Source organism: Natator depressus, chromosome 18 (genome assembly GCF_965152275.1).
Source record: "Natator depressus isolate rNatDep1 chromosome 18, rNatDep2.hap1, whole genome shotgun sequence".
NCBI classification, from domain to species: Eukaryota; Metazoa; Chordata; order Testudines; family Cheloniidae; genus Natator; species Natator depressus.
In genome coordinates, this window is record NC_134251.1 from 347,060 (window position 1) to 369,418 (window position 22,359).

The window sequence follows — 22,359 nt, forward strand, 5'->3', positions numbered from 1 at the left end:
TTCAACTTCAATTGCCTCCCATTCACGACAAAGACTATCACTAAATCACTCACTGAATGACTGTGCCCTGTGCACCCACTTGGAAGAAGATATTCAGAAAACATCTGACATCTTCTCTGAGGCCTACAATCAACTAGGCCTAACACTCAACACCAAGAAAACTAAAGAGCTCCACCAATGGACTCCGAACCACCACAATTCTGCTCCCTCAATCAAAGATCAAGAATGAGACCTGGATAATGTCAAGCACTTCCATTACCTCGGTAGCCATCTGTCGCAGAAAGACGACTTTGAAAAAGGAGATTCAATACCGCCTCCAATATGCTAGGGCACTTGAGAAAATGTGTCTTTGGAGAATCATGACTTCAAGAACCAAACCAAGCTTCTCATGTAGCAGGCTATCATTATTCCTGTTCTCCTGCACAGTGCCGAGACCTGGGTCACGTATAATAGACACCTTAAGGCTCTTGAATGATGCCATTAATATTGTCTCCACAAGACCTTCCAAATCAAGGGATGATCAATGCGCCAACATCAGCATTTTGTCCCAAGCCAAAAATTCCTGCATTGAAGCTATGATTATCCATTACCAACTTAATTGGGCTGGTGACATTCTTCGAATGCCAGATAATCGATTCCTGTAGCAGGTCATTTTCTCATAACTTGGCCAAGGCCAACAAATGGGGGGGGGGGGGAGGAAGGCACTTCAAAGACACCCTCAAAGCCAACATGAAGAAGTGCAACATCCACTAAGTCATGGGAAACCCAAGCCGATCGATGGACTAAAATGGAGAAGGACCTTGTGGCAAGGATTCCAGCATTATGAGACTCAATGGAGAAACGGGAAAGAATGCATCACAGCACAACTCAACAATCCAGATCTACCCCTTTCACCAGGAAAAGTCTGCCCCAATTATGACAAAATATGTGGATCCCGGACTGGTCTTATGAGTTATGTGCAGATCCACCAGCAATAGCTGGCTATCATGTCATGGAAGACAATCATCCTCGAACTCTGAGGGATCGCCAACCACTACTTTCATAGAAAGTCCAAGACTGAGGTCGCAAGCATGATGATCAGGATTATGGTGCTTTTGCAGAGATGGGAAGTGGGTCCAGATCTGGAGCAGGAGCCATGTTGGGGGTCAGGAATAAGGTGCAGTAAGGAGTACTTATGCTATGTTTGGCCAATGCAATCAAGTATCAGTTTCATGCATGTTAAATTTATCCACAACTTTTTCATAAAGGAAGGATATGGAATTTTTACACATAGAATTGTAATACTCTACACTTACATTTACAGAATATACTTAAACTGATGAAAAAACAAGCATCTAAATTGTGCCTGCCAATCACAACATTTTCAGGGACATTTTACTTCCCCTTCTGTCAACCACTGGTCATGCTAGAACCGGGATGTATGGTATCTCTGAAAAATTACAAGCCAGCTTCTTTTTCCTCCCTGGCTACAATTCTAACTCTTTTGTGGTTAGTGTTTCTTCTTGTAGCCTTTTTAAAATCTACTTAGGCACAAAGCTTTTGGGAAGTGCACAAAGAAAAAGATAGTGCTTCTCAATTTTCAAGTACCCACGGCTGTAGGCAGAACCCTAAATGCTATGAATGAATGTGGAGAACTGGAATGCTCAGGTTATATATTACAAATTACACTTAACACTGCAGAGCATAGCACTTACATTATAAACCCAAGTTTTTAAGGGTTTCTAACTGGATGTAAAATTTCATTGTGGGAAGAAACTTGCATGCAGTGTCTCAAGTCCGAGGATAATTTCTATTTTAAATACAAATTTTAAAAACTCCATTCATATTTTTTTAGATATGAGAAGAATTAAATTTAATCATTTTCACCTGCACAATTTGAAAATAGCTCTAAGTAGAAAGTGAAATTTGGCAAGCCTTTACTGCACAATTTGCACAATAGCAATAACAATTTTCTAATTAATATCTTCTACAGATGTACTGAGGATGCTGGCAAGACATGACGAACAAACAGCTCTACAGGAACCATTACGATGTGGTGGGTAAGTGATATCTCTGTGGCTAAATGTATGTTTAAATGATTTACTTAAGAAGTTCCTCTGTCCAAGTGACCATTCTATTGGCAATAATTTTGCTGGTTTTGAAGAAAGGATCGTTTGGAGAAGGAAAAAGGAGGTTCACACTACCAGCTGCTCTGGAACAATGTTTTGGAAGAATGAATTTTAATGAAACAGTTTTTACTCAATTCTGTTTGCCAAATTGCAATGAATCTATAAATAATACACCAGCTTTGTCAAAGGTTCAAAAGAGAAGCTTCTATTTCTGGTACTGGCCACCCTGCTTGCTTACAGGTGTATAAAAAGTCAGACTTATGAGAGAGGAGACAAATGACTAAAAATACCAGGGAAAAAATATCCATTAACAAACCTTGCTTCGGGTCGCTAGTTGCAGTGACAGGAGTGCTGGCGGCGAGATGAGTGTTCTCCACAGTCCCGTAAACCACAGGGCTGTGCTCTGGGATCTGGCTGGACAGCTGCTGGGATTTGAAGTACAAAAAAGGGTGATAATGAGCATGCGAACATAAAAGCTAGCAACATGGAACACAGGCAAGCAAGAGGGGGAGACAAGAGCAGGGTGGGAGATAAAAGAAAAGCAAAAGGCAGGAAAAAAAATATACACAGACCAATTGAATAAATTCAAAAAGTACATGGGAAGGGGAGGAAGGAAAAAGGCAGCAGGAAAAGGGGGGAAAAAGACAATTACTATTAACAACAGCAAGAAAAGACAGCACTGCACAGTCATTAATACAGTTCATTCATCTATGTTTCTTCCAAGTACAGCAGACATGCTCCTGGTAATAATTTTCAAAAACTGGGGTACAATCAGATCCTCCCCTCCCCCAACAAGAAAAAAAAGCTGTGTAAAAAGAACTGGCTAACTCCATTTGCAAATGATAAGCAATTTCAAAAATCTTTGATATTTTTTGATCAAACCATTAGAAAACATTAGAATTTGCAAAGACAAGTGTGAATATCAAAAGTCAAAATTTTGACAGATTTACAGCAGGCCTGACAAAAGTTACATATTTTTAAATGGCCAGATTAAAAATTTAGAAGTCGACAGAAAGCCACTTGACCAGGACTGAGGAAATTCCAGGTACAGCTTATCTCAGAACAAATATCTTCACCATCACTACTACCATCTATCTGACAGGACAAATAAATGTTCACTCTGGCAAAACATTGAAATCAGATGCTCTTCTGGATTTGGGTTGTATTTGCGGAGATAACAAAGCCACAAAAGCCAGCATCTCCCCTCAGAAATCTAATAGAAACTTTTTATGAAACTATAAATGACTATATCAAACCCACTTCAAACCCACTCCAATTTTTTAGAGCAGGGCTCTTTTGCAAGTTACTTTGTAGATGGATGGGGAAAATGTTCCTATCAGTAAATCCTCCTTAAGGCACAAACCAGAAACCACATGGGGAGAAAAAAATCCAACAAATTTAACATTTATCATTTTTAAAAGCCCACACTTTTGCTTTGCAATGTATATTAATTTCTGATCCAGTAGCTTCAGTGTGAAGTTCCCATCTACACATCTACCTTCAGTGACATCTCAGATGGGGTATACTAAAAAGCTGGGATTTTCAAAGGAGTTGGAGGGAGCTAAGTGCCCAACTTCCTTTGAAATTAAATATCATTTGAGTACCTAACTCCCTCAGGCTCTTTGAAAATTGTAGAAGTCTAAAGAAAAATTCTCTCTCCAAATTCCTTAAGGTAGAAACCATTCCGGCACCTAGAAAAATAAAAGAAGTCTGGGAGAGATTCATTTTTATATTGTTTTCAGATTCTGAGTGTACATCTGGGTACAGCTGCGACGCAGTGTCCAACAACAAAAAATAATGGATAGATGCATACACAAACCCACACAATCAAACACAGGTTCTAACATTGAAAGGAGGTTGTGATGTGCACACTACAGTGCCGGAGTCTTCATTGGAAAGAGAGGTCTTGGGTACAGATTAATAAAATCTTCAGTAGTATTGAAAACTTCATCATACGAGTTTTCCCTACTAAACTAAAGGCCATACTCCTTATGGAAATGAGGGTGAAACCCAGATGCTTTCAGCAACATTAACTTCTGAAAAAAGAAAAGGAGTACTTGTGGCACCTTAGAGACTAACCAATTTATTTGAGCATAAGCTTTCGTGAGCTACAGCTCACTTCATCGGATGCATGGAAAATACAGTGAGATTTATATACACACAGAACATGAAAAAATGGGTGTTATCATACACACTGTAAGGAGAGTGATCACTTAAGATGAGCTATTACCAGCAGGAGCGCCGGGGGAGGGGGGGGGGGACCTTTTGTAGCGATAATCAAGGTGGGCCATTGCCAGCAGTTAACAAGAACGTCTAAGGAACAGTGGTGGGTGGAGGGGGGGGAATAAACATGGGGAAATAGTTTTACTTTGTGTAATGACCCATCCACTCCCAGTCTCTATTCAAGCCTAAGTTAATTGTATCCAGTTTGCAAATTAATTCCAATTCAGCAGTCTCTCGTTGGAGTCTGTTTTTGAAGTCTTTTTGTTGTAATATGGCGACTTTTAGGTCTGTAATCGAGTGACCAGGGAGATTGAAGTGTTCTCCAACTGGTTTATGAATGTTATAATTCTTGACATCTGATTTGTGTCCATTTATGCTTTTACGTAGAGACTGTCCAGTTTGACCAATGTACATGGCAGAGGGGCATTGCTGGCACATGATGGCATATATCACATTGGTAGATGCGCAGGTGAACGAGCCTCTGATAGTGTGGCTGATGTGATTAGGCCCTGTGATGGTGTCCCCTGAATAGATATGTGGGCACAGCTGGCAATGGGCTTTGTTGCAAGGATATGTTCCTGGGTTAGTGGTTCTGTTGTGTGGTGTGTGGTTGCTGGTGAGTATTTGCTTCAGGTTGAGGGGCTGTCTGTAGGCAAGGACTGTCCTGTCTCCCAAGATCTGTGAGAGTAATGGGTCGTCCTTCAGGATAGGTTGTAGATCCTTGATGATGCGTTGGAGAGGTTTTAGTTGGGGGCTGAAGGTGATGGCTAGTGGCATTCCGTTATTTTCTTTGTTGGGCCTGTCCTGTAGTAGGTGACTTCTGGATCCTCTTCTGGCTCTGTCAGTTTGTTTCTTCACTTCAACAGGTGGGTATTGTAGTTGTAAGAATGCTTGATAGAGATCTTGTAGGTGTTTGTCTCTGTCTGAGGGGTTGGAGCAAATGCGGTTGTATCGTAGAGCTTGGCTGTAGACGATGGATCGTGTGGTGTGGTCTGGGTGAAAGCTGGAGGCATTTAGGTAGGAATAGCGGTTAGTAGGTTTCCAGTATAGGGTGGTGTTTATGTGACCATCGCTTATTAGCACTGTAGTGTCCAGGAAGTGGATCTCTTATGTGGACTGGTCCAGGCTGAGGTTGATGGTGGGATGGAAATTGTTGAAATCATGGTGGAATTCCTGAAGGGCTTCTTTTCCATGGGTCCAGATGATGAAGATGTCATCAATATAGCGCAAGTACCCTACCAAATCCTGTGGAATTGTGAAGGAGCCTCTGCAGGCTACAGGACAGGTGTGGGGAAAATGTGGTTTGGTGAGCATGATGGTGAGCCACTTGCTCCTCCCTTCTGTACCTCCTGGCCATTATGTCAGCATCTCTTTCCTTCTTCCAGTGGGACTAAAAAAGATCAAGCCTTTGTGAAGCTGCTGCTGCTGTTTCTGCATTATTGATATACTGAAGAGACAACATTTGAGGTGTATACTTAAAAAAATTCAGCAAATATCTATTTTTGGCTGCCATGTCTGACCATTATTGAAGAAGAAACTAATGCCCTTCTAAATATTACATTATATATGCTTATCATTCACACTCAAAAGCAGTAACAAGCAATAAGATATTACTGTTAAAAAAGGCAGACTGGTAAACAGACATAATGCGAAGGGGAGCTAGTAGTTTCTTGGGAACAGTTAAGTTTTCCAAAAATGAAATTGACAAAGCTGGCTAGGCCCTGGGTGAAGAACTTTTTTTTATACTGCAGCCAGGCCTGAATGAAGCCAAATAAAAGACATTTTACAGATTAACTGATTTCAGTAATGCTTTCCTCACTGTCTGCCTGGATTATCAGCTTCATTAAAAAAAAAAAATCTACATAGAAAAATATTATGGAGAATGGGACCAAAAGCAACAGGAGCCAAATGAGACTGGAGAAGGACAAGACGTTTTTAAAATCTGTGAACAATTTGGGTTAGGAAGGAACCATATTTTTTTAGAGGGTTGGAAAGCACATTGTGGGAATTAAAACAATGTAAATATATACATAAAAATAATGATATTAAAATAAAGCATCCTCAAAAGGTGAACAGCTTAAAAATTCAATATTTAGAAGGAGGATCTAGTAGTAAACTATTCAAGTATCACTGTTATGACTTACGATGTTAAAAGAACTTTTCAATGCAATTACCTTCCACCTTGGGTTGTTGTCCTAGCAAACATACAAGGCAAGAAGGTTTGGTCATCATTTGGATGAGAGACTCTCTAGGAAAACCCAGGGTGTTTTTGGTTCAGTAAAGAGTGCTCTTCCTTATAAGCAGGGATCCTAGAAATCCATTTGCCGTGGAAAAATGCAGAATTTGTGTTTTTACAGAGAATCTTGAGTTTTTACATTTTGTGAAAAAATAAAAACATATATTAACTAAATTTTACTAACAGTCTCAGTGTCATGTATTCAATGCACATGACCTCCCACACTTGTAACTGATTTTTGCTTCCGGCATATAGAGGTTACTCAGTGATGTATAGGGGTTCATGTTTTAATGCATCTCAAATTTCACTTCAGCCTGCAGACATGAGTAATTAAAGTTATGAAGAGATGTCAAAAATTTTAAAAATCACCCCCTAAAGACCATGTCACAGAGTTTGGAAAGTACAAATTTCACATTGATAGTAGTGTGCTGTTCTGTACGCAGCAAGGCTGTGGATTACATTCAAAGGCAGCAGTTGTAGAACACATGGAAAGCGCTAAACATAAACTGAATGAAAAGAAACAAAAACAAGAGGCTGAAACAGCAGGGCTATCAACAGTAAAGAAACAATGCTCTGTGACAGGTTTCAGAGGGGTAGCCGTGTTAGTCTGTATCAGCAAAAACAACGAGGAGTCCTTGTGGCACTTTAGAGACTAACAAATTTATTTGGGCATAAGCTTTCATGGGCTAAAACCCACTTTATCAGATGCATGGAGTGGAACATACATTAGGGAGGTATAAATACACAAAATATGAAAAGATGGAAGTTGCCTTAACAAGTGAGGGGTCAGAACTAACGAGCCAATTCAGTTTAAGTTGGAAGTAGGCAATTCTCAATGGTTGACAAGGAGGAGTCGAAATCACTTTTGTAGTGTTAATAAGGCCAATGTAAACAAGGTGGCCCATTTCAAACAGTTGACAAGGTGTGAGTATTTAGCAAGGGGAAATTAGTTTTTGCAAAAACAACGAGGAGTACTTGTGGCACCGTAGAGTCTAACAAATTGATTTAATTTCTGTAGGATGGGTCACTGGTAAGCATCAAACTTGCTTAAAAATTGTAAATAGATCAATAAAACATTACGTTCAACTGATACCTATATATATATATATATATACTGTCGTTAGGGAAATTAAAGTTTAGCATTTCATTTTAATTGCGGAAAATCATGGATTTTTATTTTTTTTATTGGAGAATTTTGGTTTTTTTAATTACAGAAAGCTAGGATCCCTGCTAATAAGTCTGTATTGAACCTATGCCTCAGGCTGTGTTAGTTTGTATTTCACTATTGGAAGTGTGGGGTTTTTGGCTGGTAAATGAAAAGTCTTAATTACCTGTCAGAAAGTGCATGCTGTCAGATATATTATAATAATAGTACTTGCTCTTGAATAGCACCTTTTATCCAAAAACCTTAAAGTGTTTTAAGAGAATTAGACAAACTAACTAAACCTCACAAGACACAAGATGCACCCATTGTACTATCCCCATATCACAGATGAGGAAATGGAGGTATGGAGAGGGGAAGCGACTTGGCCAAGATTGCACATCAAGTCACACATCAAGATTGCACTCTGGGAAGAGTTTCTATCCTCACACCCGGATCCCTGTTCTACACACTAACTAAACCACATTACATTAGTTGGAATTTGGGAATTACATTCACTCTACATCCCTTCTCCTTGCAGTTTCAACTGGAATACAATATTCTGTGCTTCCTGTCCTAAATCACCATCTAGTACAGGGGTGGGCAAACTACGGCCCTGGGGCTGCATCTGGCCTCCCAGCCATTTTAATCCGGCCTTCGAGCTCCCACTGGGGAGCAAGGTCTGGGGCTTGCCCTGCTCCAGCGCTCCAGCTGGAGAACAGGGTCGGGGGCAGCTCTGTGCGGCTCCCGGAAGCAGCAGTGTGTACCCCTCCGGCTTCTAAGCCAGGGGGCTCCGCTCCACACCCCCAAGTGCTGCCCCCACAGCTCCCATTAGCTGGGAACCGCAGCCAAAGGAGCTGAAGGAGCAGCACCTGCGGATGGGGTAGCGCGCAGCAGAGCCACCTGACCGCGCCTCCGCATAGGAGCAGGAGGGTGGACATGCAGCTGCTTCCAGGAGCCATTTGAGGTAAGCACTGCCCTGAGGCTGCACCCCTGAGCCACCTTCCCCACCCATACCTCAACCCACCTTTCCCACTCCTGATCCCCCTCCCACCCTCCAAATCCCTCAGTCCCAGCCCGGAGCATCATCCTACACCCCAAACTCTTCATCCCCAGCCCCACCCCAGAGTCCACACCCCCAGCTGGAGCCCTCCCCTGATCTAGTATCGTAACAAAGGGTAAACAGTTGCAGTGCTCTGTCTTAGACTGCTGAATTTCAGTTATGTGATTCCTACATATACAGGACCAAATTAATTTCCCGCTGTGTGGATCCACTTAGGCCTGGTGTATACTACGAAGTTAGGTCTACATAAGGCACCTTGCATTGACCTAATTGTGCCCGTGTCTACACTTAAATACGTCTCCCACTAACATAAGCTATCCCTTATGTCAATACAGTAACACTAACTCCTTAAGTGGCGTTGAGCGATGGTCAATGTACTGAGGACAACACAGCATGAATGTAGACACTGCACTACCTATGTCAACCATAACAGTCTTCTGGGCAGCTGTCCCACAATGCCCAACATTGACTGCTCTGGTCGCAATTGTGAACTCCATTGCCCTGGGGACAGGGAGACTAGAAGCCCTGCTTTTAAAACTCTGTGAATTTTTGAAATGTCTTTTCCTGATTGTCCAGCTTGGTGAGCACATCTAGCAGCTCTACATTGTTACATGCAACTGCTCAGCTGATCATGCTGGCTCCATGTTCAAGACACACTTCAGCCTAGAGTAGACAGGAGACACTGGATCTCCTAGGCCTGTGGGTAGAAGAGGCTGTGCAAACACAGCTATAGAGCAGCTGTAGAAACATGGACATCTTTGAGTGGACTGCACAGGGGATGCAGAATGGGTAGGAAAGGGATCAGCAGCAGTATGTCGTGAAAGCGAAGGAACCATGGCAAGATATCCGAAGGCCAGGGAGACCAACAGTCGATCCAGTGCTGCCGGTTTTACGAAGAGCTGCATGTCATATTTGGCAGAGACCCCACCATCACCCTGCACACCACCGTGGTTACCACCAAGGAGCCCGAGTCACATGTCCCTGGTGTGAACAGCAAGGATGAGGAGGTGGAGGAGCAGGATGGGGACATTCGACCAGGGGGTCCAGCTATGCTGTGAGCCAAGACCTGTTTGAGACTCCACTGCAGTCAAGTCAATCCCGGCAGCTGAGCACAGGCGAGCCTGATACAGGGGAAGGAACCCTGGGTAAATGTACTTCCCATTACAGTGATGGTGCCCCAGCTTAGCAGGACACAGCTACTACCTTATCATTAATTTACTCATACTACAAGAGATAGCGGTACAACAAGAGAAGTAGAGTTATCTGATTTTCGTTTCCCTGTAAAGTTGTGGGAGGGAGGGCATGCAGACCAGTTTGTTTACGTACACAGGGATGTCGTCCCTTGAGCTCTTCTGAGATATCTCGATGAAACTTTCATGGAGGTCCTCTGCAATCCTCTCCTGAAGGTTTCTAGGAATGGCAGACTTATTTTTCCCTCCACAGTAAGACACTTTCCCACACCAGTTGGAGATAACTTCAGCAGGCATCATGGCAGTCAACAGGCTAGTGCATGCAGGCCCGGGCAGATTTGGGACACCAGCAGCAGTTATGCTTTCTGTCCCTCAGGAACGAGATATCAGCTAAAATCCCCACCCCCTGTGGAAAATGGTACCAGCATTCAGTGCCATTGCCCTATACACACTTTCATGCAATTGAACAATTCCCTCCTCATTTCTCTCACCCCTGGAGGGCCATACTCACCATGGCTGGTGCTGTGCATGGTACTGTGCACAAGCACTCCAAAGCAAAAGACTCCATCAGCATGTATTCTTGTCAGCAAGTTAAGGAAGTATGGGCTGGATGAATGCACTATAAGGTGGGTAGAAAGCTGGCTAGATTGTCGGGCTCAACGGGTAGTGATCAATGGCTCCATGTCTAGTTGGCAGCCGGTGTCAAGTGGAGTGCCCCAGGGGTCGGTCCTGGGGCCGGTTTTGTTCAATATCTTCATAAATGATCTGGAGGATGGTGTGGATTGCACTCTCAGCAAATTTGCGGATGATACTAAACTGGGAGGAGTGGTAGATACGCTGGAGGGGAGGGATAGGATACAGAAGGACCTAGACAAATTGGAGGATTGGGCCAAAAGAAATCTGATGAGGTTCAATAAGGATAAGTGCAGGGTCCTGCACTTAGGATGGAAGAATCCAATGCACCGCTACAGACTAGGGACCGAATGGCTAGGCAGCAGTTCTGCAGAAAAGGACCTAGGGGTGACAGTGGACGAGAAGCTGGATATGAGTCAACAGTGTGCCCTTGTTGCCAAGAAGGCCAATGGCATTTTGGGATGTATAAGTAGGGGCATAGCGAGCAGATCGAGGGACGTGATCGTTCCCCTCTATTCGACACTGGTGAGGCCTCATCTGGAGTACTGTGTCCAGTTTTGGGCCCCACACTACAAGAAGGATGTGGATAAATTGGAGAGAGTCCAGCGAAGGGCAACAAAAATGATTAGGGGTCTAGAGCACATGACTTATGAGGAGAGGCTGAGGGAGCTGGGATTGTTTAGTCTGCAGAAGAGAAGAATGAGGGGGGATTTGATAGCTGCTTTCAACTACCTGAAAGGGGGTTCCAAAGAGGATGGCTCTAGACTGTTCTCAATGGTAGCAGATGACAGAACGAGGAGTAATGGTCTCAAGTTGCAATGGGGGAGGTTTAGATTGGATATTAGGAAAAACTTTTTCACTAAGAGGGTGGTGAAACACTGGAATGCGTTACCTAGGGAGGTGGTAGAATCTCCTTCCTTAGAGGTTTTTAAGGTCAGGCTTGACAAAGCCCTGGCTGGGATGATTTAACTGGGAATTGGTCCTGCTTCGAGCAGGGGGTTGGACTAGATGACCTTCTGGGGTCCCTTCCAACCCTGATATTCTATGATTCTATGATTCTATGTCTTGTTTAAAACTTTAGGCAAGCAAGAGAAGGGAGTTCTGAATCTCTTAACTTTTGCTTTCTGTTCTGACTATACCGACAACGGTACCTCTGGGTGTTTTATCTATAGCTGCTGCTGGTGCGGCCTGGAGGGGTTCCCTTTCACACCCATGGAACGCCTGAGCCAGTTAAGGAGGAAAAAGAAGGGGACTTAAGATGACATGTTCAGCTATATCCTGCAAGCCAATGCTACATCCTCCAGCAGAAGGCCTGGAGGATGAATATTGCAGACTGTGTGAAGAAGGAAAGAGCGACTAAGAGAAAGACCCAAGAGTCCCAGTAGGAAAAGGATAGAGAAATGCACCAGCAGCAAACAGATGCTGCAAACTTTTCCAGACTTACAGGGTCAACAATCCTGGGATCGCCTCCCTTTACAGTCCATGGAGAACTCCCGTATAGCACCTCCCTACATTCCACATAGCATCACAGAAGATTAGAGTTGGAAGAGACCTCAGGAGGTCATCTAGTCCAACCCCCTGCTCAAAGCAGGACCAACCCCAACTAAATCATCCCAGCCAGGGCTTTGTCAAGCCGGGCCTTAAAAACCTCTAAGGATGGAGATTCCACCTCCCTAGGTAACCCATTCCAGTGCTTCACCACCCTCCTAGTGAAATAGTGTTTCCCAATATCAAACCTAGACCTCCCCCACTGCAATTTGAGACCATTACTCCTTGTTCTGTCAAGCATATAGCATCAGGTGCCACATCCCTACCCCTGTCACTCCACACTGGGGAACAATAAGGACAACCACAGTTTCACATACACTGACCTGAGAGAGCCACAGTTGGTGTATGGGTAGCTAAAATGGATATAAATGTTCCTTCACCATTTTTAAGCTCTGTTCCATAAATTTATTTAATTTTTAATGTATTTCCTTTTAACTTGCACAGAATTTTTGACTCAATAAAACTCTATTGTTTGGAAAATAATTCATCTTTATTCGTTTCCAACATAAGCTGCAGAAAGTCTGGCGGCAATGAAAGCACCCACTTACTTGTTATTGTACACTGTGACACAACTCATAGGATCAGTGACAAACAGTGTCATAATCATAAATGTATAGCAAGCACCACAAAATTAATAGGTGCATTGTCAGTTAATATTCACAGATCTGCATCAAGCACCGTGCAATTCCTAACGGGCCCCCAAACTGCAGGACCAGGTATAGCACAGTATGCCACAACGCATTACTGTGGTTTGTTGTTAAAGTGCTCTTTCAAAATCTCCCTGAGCCATATAGCTCCAGATTGAGCTCTTCAGATAGCCCTTGTATCTGGCTGACCAAACACAGCAAAGAGCTGTTCAACCTCCGCCCTGGTGGCAACTTTTCCCCCTTTGCCTCATAGATATTATGCAGTACACAGCAGGTGATTATAACCATTGATACACATTTCTGACTGAGATTCAATCTTCTGAGTAAACAACAACAGACCCTCTTCCACCTACCAAAAGCACATTCACCTGTCATTCGGCACCTGTTGAACCAGTGGTTAAATCTTTCCTTGGTGGCTGATATACAGCTATATGAGACAGGGGAGTAAGAGGTAGGATCACAACTTGCATTTTAATATCATCAATGGTAATCCACTCGTCAGGAAAGAAAGTCCCTGCTTGTAGCTTTCGAAACAATCCTGTGTTCTTAAAGATGCACGTGTCATTCACCTTCCTTGACCAGCCCACACTGATGTTGGTGAAGCCTCCCTAGTGATCCACCAGCGCTTGCATAACCAAAGAAAAGTAGCCCTTTCTGTTGATGTACTCTGTGGCAGGGTGGTCAGGTGCGAAAATAGGGATATGCGTTTCCTGTATTGCTCAGTTTGGGAAGCCCATTGCTGAAATCCATTCATTATGTCCTGCACATGCTGGAAGTCACAGTCATGCATAGCAGGAGATGATTAATGGCCCTGCATACTTCCATGACAACAGTCCCTGCATGCAGTATTCAAGATGTGGGCGTACCATGGATTTATATAAAAGTAATATAATATTATCTATCCCTTTCCTAATGATTCCCAACATTTGGTTAGCTTTTTTGACTGCCACTGTACACTGAGTGGATGTTTTCAAAGAACTATCCATAATGACTCCAAGATCTCCTTCTTGAGTGGTAACAGCTAATTTAGACCCCATCATTTTATATACATAGTTGGGATTATTTTTTCGAATGTGCATTACTTTGCATTTATCAACACAGAATTTCATCTGCCATTTTGTTGCCTAGTCACCCAGTTTTGTGAGATCCCTTTGTAACTTTTCACAGTTTGCTTTGGACTTAACTACCTTGAGTAGTTTAGTATCATCTGCAAATTTTGCCACTTCATTATTTAACCCTTTTTCCAGATCATTTATGAATATGTTGAACAGTACTGGTCACAGTACAGAACCCTGAGGAGACATCACTATTTACCTCTGTCCATTCTGAAAATTGACCATTTATTCCTACCCTTTGTTTTCTATCTTTTAACCAGTTACTGATCCATGAGAGGACCTTCCCTCTTATCCCATGACAGTTTACTATGCCTAAGAGCCTTTAGTAAGGGACCTTGTCAAAGGCTCTCTGAAAATCTAAGTATACTATGTCCACCAGATCACCCTTGCCACATGCTTGTTGACCCCCTCAAAGAATTCTAGTAGATGAGAAATGATTTCCTTTTACAAAAACCATGTTGACCCTTCCCCAACATATCATGTTCATTGAAGAGCATTCCCTTCTAAATCTTCTTTAGTCAGAGATGTTGACTGAGATGAGAAGATGCCTTGAGGACAGGAGATATAAAAGCAGGGAAGGTGCAAAAGCATACAGAGCAATAGCATCAGGGCAGTTATACCTGTCTTTTGGATGAGAGCTACATCTCTTGTGAATCTATGTCTTCAGCCACTTAACTTGGTGTGAAAAAATTACCCTTTGGGTTGAAATTTCTCATGTTTGTTATCAGCCCAAAGGTGGTTTTGAGAATTTGGTAAATATGGCCTTTCACTTCATGAAATTTTTCAGAAGCTTTTTCTGATCATCAAAAATGGCTTCTTTTTAAAATTTAAAAAACTTGCCAGTGGTTCTCAACCGTTTTGGGTTCAGGACTCATTTGTAAGTGTTCATGGCCTGTTGCGACCCAGTAAATAGACAGGGGGTGGAGGCCCTGGAGTGGTTTTGGTTGGGTCCTGTCCCCCAGGGGATTATGTCCTGCCTGGCACTCACACCACAGTGGCAGCTCCTTCAGGTCCTGTGTTGTGGAGCTGGCTTGGCTTGGCTCGGCTCGGCTCTCCGCTCTGGGCATTGCAACCTCCAGAGTTGAGGCACTGCTCAGGTTTGGTCCTGCCCCTCTAAAAGACCAAATTTGTGAGAGTGGAGGTATGACCTGGTTCATATGGTTGCAATGCCACTCACTCAAATTTGGCCTACCTGACCCATCCTGATGGCTGGGCCAAATCTGAGTGGTGCTGGAACCCCAGAGGTTGCAGTGCCTGGAGCAGCCACCATACTGTATTATGCCTGGTATTGCCACCCTTACTTCTGTGCTTCTGTTGGCAACGGCACTGCCTTCAGAGCTGGGTGGCCAGAGAAGAGAAAGGGCTGGAAAGCACTGAAGGCAGCACTGCTGCCAGCAGCAGGGCAGAGGGGTGGCAATACCATGCCTTCTGCAGGGCTCTGCCCCCTATCGTTTTCCTTGTCATTTTTCCACACCTCCCTACCGCCCCTCCTCAACTTTGTGCCTTGGGCAGCTGCCCTGCTCACCCTATCCCAGTTACAGGTCTGCTGCCACACAACCCTTTGAAACATTCTGGCGACCCAATTTTGGGTCCCAACCCATGGGTTGAGAAACCCTGGTCTGGACAACTCCTTATACCATGCTTTCCAATAAATCTATTTAGGGGAAGACCTATTTTTAGATAACATGCAATTAGTAAAACTGATTCCCTGTGTCTAGCAGGAGCTGATTCAATGCAGCAAAGTGACCTGACAGTACAAGATAATATCCTAAGTCCTACAATGCCTCTTTCCAGAATCCATGGGCCATGCAACCAATTAGTTGGGTCACACTTCCTGGTGAAGCAACATAATCAACAAAGCAGCATCAGCATCTCTTAGACAACAAGAAGTGAAATAATCACTAACAGTATCAGCATCTCTTTGTTTGTTCTATGGGAATACCATTACAAAACATACTTGGTGTGCATATTGTGTCCCTCCCTCCCCACCTCACTCCTCTCCATTAGTTCCAAAGCTATTTAGCTGGTGTCTACGGTATTCCTGAAAAGCTATGAGCTAGAGGATAAGAGCCTACATGCAGAATCTTCTGATGACCAAAACCCCAGGTCCAGCAAAACCTTTAAGCCACCTTCCTGCTCCTCTAATCCTGAGGCTGACTGGGGAGTGAACTGGCCCCCAGTTTAACTTAGAGTTGCTCTTGGCTGCTCTGAATTGTGTTAGTTAGAATAGTCCCCTAGGAAATGCTCAGCTGGTGGGAGCACAGAATGCTCTGCCCCTTTTCCCCTTCTACTCCGGAACATCTCCTACACTTGGTGAGGAGTGGGGGGAAAATGAGGGTAGTATAGACCCAGCAACATGGCTTTATGCCACATGGGGATTTTCTTAAATCAGGAGAATTGTCAATTGCTCTCTTAGGGCAGTTCTCCTTCCCTTTTGTACCACCAGAAGACAGAATCTGGGGCCATGATCATATTTTATTTCAACAATACTGCTCCAAATTGCATTTTTCAACAGTATAAAGAATACACCTCTAGCCATGGCAGTTCATTACAATATGCACTTCAAATACATGTCAGGGCTACCAGGATTTTTTGGTCTTAACAGTTCTCTTCTGGCCCTGATTCAGGGCTGAATGTAGCAAGCCCTGGACATCAAATCAATGTCATTTTCGCTCCCTGTTAGTGGGTTATTCACATGAAATCGAGGTAAGGAGACTCAAGAGGGTAGAGCAATTGGAAGCTGGACAGCTGACTTTTTACTGGGGAAATCAAGAGAGAAGAGCCGTGAGAAGGGTCCGTTTAGGATATTTATTCTTTTTCCTTGGTTAACACCAAAGTGTAATTTTAAGGTTGAGAATATATGCACATAGGAGTCGGGAAATTCTTCCATAAAGATTCCCACAGGAAAGTTAACTTGGTCACACTGCAAGAATATATTAAAGCACATAGTTGACAGCACAAATTAATTCAGTATAAATGTGTCATATGGACTTTTCTCTCCTTTACAGTGCTTCAGTGGAATAGTCACATTTTTATATTAAAAATACAAGATTCTTCTTTATAGGGTAGAATCATAGAACCATAAGGTTAGAAAGGACTGCAAGGGTCATCTAGTCTAACCCCCTGCCAAGATACAGGATTTGTTTTGTCTAAGCCATCCAAGACAGACGGCTCCAGCCTCCTTTTGAAAGCCTCCAGTGAAGGAGCTTCCAAAATTGCCCTAGGCCAGGGGTGGCCAAACTTTTTGGCCTGAGGGCCACATCGGGGTTCTGAAACTCTATGGAGGGCCGAGTAGGGAAGGCTGTGGCCAAACAGCTTGGCCCCCGCCCTCTATCTGCCCCCTCCCACTTCCCACCCCCTGACTGCCCCCCTCAGTACCACTAACCCATCCAACCCGCCCTGCTCCTTGTCCCCTGACTGCCCCCTCCTGGGATCCCATGCCCCTAACTGCCCACCCCCCCAGACCCCATCCCCTATCCAACCCCCCCTCTCCCCGCCCCTTACCATGCCGCTCAGAGCACCAGGACTGGCAGCTGCGCTGCCCGGCAGGAGCTTGCAGCCCTGCCACCCAGAGCACTGGCAGCACGGCAAGCTGAGGCTGTGGGGGAGGGGAGTCAGCAGGGGAGGAGCCGGGGGCTAGCCTCCCCGGCCGGGAGCTCAAGGGCCAGGCAGGATGGTCCTGCGGACTGTAGTTTGCCCACCTTTGCCCTAGGCAGTCTGTTCCAATCTCCTACTGTTCTTACAGTTAGGAAGTTTAATCTAAATCTGTTATGCTGTAGTTAGCACCCATTGCCTTTTGTCCTGCCCTCTGTGGCAAGACAGAACAACTTTTCTCCATATTTTTTATGGAAGTTTTTCAAGTATTTGAAGACCACTATCATGTCCCCCCTCAGTCTCTTCTTTTCCAAATTAAACAAACCCAGTTCCTTCAGCCTTTGTTCATATGGCTTACATTCCATCCCTTTGATCATCTTTGTCGCTCGCTTCTGGATCCTTTCCAGTTTCTGCACATCCTTTCTATGCACTGGTGACCAAAACTGGACACACTACTCCAGCTGAGGCCTAACCAGCACCGAGTAGAGCAGTATTATCACCTCCCATGGCTTGCATGCAATGCTTCTGTTAATGCACCTGTGACACTCTATATCTCAGGGGAGTGCCCTGTAAACCCCATATTCATCATTTATATATAATTGTGATATTTCAAATAAAGCATGCCATTTGAGGTATCGTGGGAAAGGTTATGATCTGCTAAATGCCATTGTTCTATCTAAATATGTATATCATTGTTGCATATGAAGTTATGAGATTGTGTTGTATGGCTGTCACTAAAATATGCTGTGAGCTGGGGAACTGCCCAGATATTAAATCCCCAGAGACAAGAATGAGGGAGCTAACCAATGGGCAGGTGTCGAACAACCATTCCACAGCCATTTTCCAGCAAGGGAGTTACAATTCAATGACTCACTTGCACAAGGCCACACCAGGGGAATTGCTCAGGCTTGCCAGGTGCTCAGACATGCCTGGTTTTATGTTCTCCAAGCACAAGGAATAAGGGCATAAAACAGAACACAGTGGCCCCATGCTTTGCCTTTTCTCCGCCCCCACCTTTGCTGCAAACAGCAAGAACACTCAGAAGACGCCAACAGAGGAGACTGGCCTAGGTTTCAAGGGTGAAACCTGTGCATTATGAACTGTAACATCTGGAAACAGCTACGAAAACCGCCTGATTGACATACTGCCGAGTGTCTTACAGATTTAAGATTTAGATTGTGTGTTTATTTTATTTTCTTTGATAACTAACTTTGACTTTTTGCCTATGCCTTATAATCACTTAAATCTATCTTTTTGTAATCAATAAACGTATTTTAACATTTATCCTTACCAGTGAGTTTGACTGAAGTGCTTGGTAAATCTGCTCAGGTTACAAAGGCTGGTGTATGTCCACTTTCTATTGATGAAGTGTTGAACTAATTAATAAACTTGCATTGCTCAAGAAAGGGTTTTGAGCAGTGCAAGACGGTATATTCCTAAAGTACAAGGCTGGGAGCTGGGGAGATCTGGCTGGTGCCTTTCTCTGTGTAATTCGTGAGTGGCTTGGGAATCATTCATGCTATCTAGGTGGGTGTGGGACTCCACATGCGGTTGCACTGAGTAGTAACAGCACCTAGAGGGGTTTGCTGCTTGCCAGCAGTAAGGCATTGAGACAGACTACCCAGAACAGTGAGAAAAGGAGGCACAGCGGTCCCACAGTCCCAGGTGGCACCTCTAGAGCCCATCGTAGCACCCTAAAATTGCATTTGCTTTTTTTGCAACAGCACGCCATTGAGGACTCATGCTGAGGTTGTGATCCACCACAACTCCCAGATCCTTCTCGGCAGTGCTGCTGACAAGCAAATTATCCCCCATTCTGTATTTATGCATTTGGTTTTTCTTCTCTAAGTGTAGTACCTTACGTTTGTCTTTGTTGAATTTTATTTTGTTGTCTATAACTAGGGGCCTACAAAATTCACAGTCCATTTTGGTCAATTTCATGGTCATAAGATTTTTAAAATTGCAAATGTCATGATTTCAGATATTTAAATATGATATTTCACGGTGTTGAAACTGTAGATGTCCTAACCCAAAAGGGGATTGTGGGTGGGGGGGTACATTGTTATTGAGTGGGAGTGGGGAGGCGTGGTGTTGTCACCCTTACTTCTGCGCTGCTACTGGGGGGTGGCGCTGCCTTCAGAGCTGGGCTGCCGGAGAGCGGCGGCTGCTGGCCAGGAGCTCAGCTCTGAAGGCAGAGCCACTGCCAGCAGCAGCGCAGAAGTAAGAATGGCCTGGTGTGCTATGGCCTTACTTCTGTGCTGCTGGTGGGGTGATACCTTTAGAGCCAGCACCTGGCTAACAGCCGCCACTCTCTGGCCACCCAGTGATGAAGACACTCCAGAAGTAAGGTGGCAATACCATGACCCCCCTACAGTAACCTTCCGACCCTCCCCCCCAACAACTCCCTTTTAGGTCAGGACTCCCAATTTGAGAAACACTGGTCTCCCCCGTAAAATCTGTATAGTACAGGGTAAAAGCATAAAAAAGACCAGATTTCATAGACGAGACCAGATTTCATGGTCTGTAATGCATTTTTCATGGCCGTGAATTTGGCAGGGTTCAATCTATAACCCAATTCTCCAACCCCCCGCTCCCTCCCCAGCTTTGTGCATCTGCAAATTTGATCAGTATGCTCTCTATTCCTACATCCAGGTCATTAATAAAGATGTTAAACAATACCAAATCCAGAACAGATCCTTGTGGAACCTCCCTCCAATCTGACATCATTTCATGAACAGTTACTCTTTGTTTGTGGTTGTTTAACCAATTATGTATCCACTTAATGGTAGTTCTGCCAAGCCTGCATTTCTCCAGTTTATTTATCAGAATGTCATGTGGGACTGTGTCAAAAGCCTTGCTGAAGTCCAGGGATATTATATCCACCGCATTCCCCCATCCACCAAACCAGTTACTCTGTCAAAGAAGGAAATCAACCTGGTTTGGCATGATTTGTTCTTGGTAAATCCATAATGGCTGCTAGATTACCCCTTAATCCTCCAGGTACTCGCAAACTGAATGTTCTATACATCCTTCTGTAAGCTTTCCAGATATCGAAGTCAGGCTGACTAGTCTGTAGTTCGCCAGCTCCTCCTTTCCCCCCTTTTTAAAGATGGGCACCATGCTAGCCCTTCTCCAGTCTTCCGGGACCTCCCCTGTCATCCACGAGTTTGAAAATATTGTTATTAGTGGCACCGAGATTTCTTCAGCTAATTCCTTCAGTACCATTGGGTGAACAGCATTAGGCCCCACTGATCTGAATTCATTCAAATTGGTCAGAAGATCTCTGACGTGTCCTTTACTTATCCCGATCTGCATCCCTTCCCCTATATATCTATGGTAAATTCACTAGTTGTTCAGTCACACGTTATTCTTTGTGATAAGACTGATGCAAAGTTGGCACTGAGCGGGTCTGCCTTCCTATCATCTTCCATTATCAGCTCACCTTCTCCACTGAGCAGTGGACCCCCACTGTTCTTGATCTTTCTTTTAGAAACAAAGCAGTTACTGTAACAATGCTTAAAAACAACTCCTGACAATGTCATGCCAAAGCTGGATAGGAAGTCTGTAACAGCAACTCTTCTCTGAATATGGGCTTGCAAAAAATTACCAAAAACTAGCTAACAATAACCCTTAAATGGCCTATTTATGAAAGGATCATTTAGATATCTGAGGTGATAACGCACCTAGTGCGAACGGAAAATACAGAAACTGGCAATAGCAAACAGCGAAGTTCAGCAGACATTAATGACAAAAGCTGACATTACTAGAGCTCACCATCTTATTACCTGAGGAGGGGTAGGTGTGGGGGTGGGTCTCACAATGGGAGGTGTAGGGTTCCTGCTGCCTCCTCCAGACATTATTTCTTCCGTTATATCTTTGCCGCCCTGGTTTGGATCCCGGATTCGGATCTACAGAATTGAACAGAGAAATACTTCAAATGGGTATTCCCATTAGACACCATGCTAGGGAGTATAAAGAGAAGGAAAGCATGCACAAGTCATATATTTCCCATTACACTAAGTATTAAATACAGTGTATTCTCTGTCAGCCTATGCCACACAAATCAGATCTATAATTGCAAACTGACATGGCTCTGATTTAAGATGGCATTCTGTGGGCACAAAGAAATGAAGCTTATTTGAATAACTGTCAACAAGATGATAAGGCACTCATCAATCATCACGATCAGGTCTAAATGTGAGCATCTCTTCCAAATCTTTCCCAAATCCAGAGGAATAGCGGAACAATTAAGAAAAGAAATCAGCCCATGATGATGCATGACCCTTTAACTAAGGGTGTACCTATTCCTACTCTGGATTAAATGTACCAGACGCTTACTAGCCAGAGAATTAAACTGCCAGTCAGAGGTAGATACAAAAGACAAAGGCGAAGGTCCATGAGCAACACTCTGATAAGAAACCTAGTACCCCCTAAGGTCCCTATCACTACAGTATCTGAACACCTCATAACCTTAAATGGATTTATCCTCACAACACCTCTGTGAAGGAGGGAACTGTATTATTCTTATTTTACAGATGGTCAACTGAGGCACAGAGAGGCTAAGTGAGTTGCCCAAGGCCACACACAAAATTTGTGGCAGGACTGGGAATTAACACCGAGTCTCCTGAGTCCTAGGTTAGTACCCTATCAATCCTTCCTCTCCTCCCAACCCCAGCTGTGGAGAATGGGGAGGATCAGGGACATTGTGAAACAAGCAACAGCAAAGAAAACACAGCATGAAGGTTTTAATAAAATGGAACACAATGCACATACTACATGATTCATTTTGTAATCATACTTATTCCTCAAATATATAAAAGAACATATATTGTCCCAAAGAAAACATTAACAATCCTGCAAG

At 43.8% G+C, this 22,359-nt stretch overlaps 1 protein-coding gene across 21 annotated transcripts in view; it reads right to left on the reverse strand.

Moving 5' to 3' along the window:
- Window positions 1–22,359, reverse strand: part of LOC142000734 (eukaryotic translation initiation factor 4 gamma 3-like) — a 235,551-nt gene that overhangs the window by 169,417 nt on the left and 43,775 nt on the right. For 10 of the 21 annotated variants that reach the window (XM_074975238.1, XM_074975227.1, XM_074975226.1 and 7 more), the window contains 2 exons: window positions 21,284–21,406; window positions 2,425–2,584 (listed from right to left, as the gene is read on the reverse strand). In XM_074975238.1, coding sequence (XP_074831339.1) covers window positions 2,425–2,584; window positions 21,284–21,406 — 283 coding nt within the window. The remainder of the gene's footprint in view (window positions 1–2,424; window positions 2,585–21,283; window positions 21,407–22,359) is intronic. The other 11 variants (XM_074975231.1, XM_074975229.1, XM_074975243.1 and 8 more) reach the window with 2 other exon arrangements.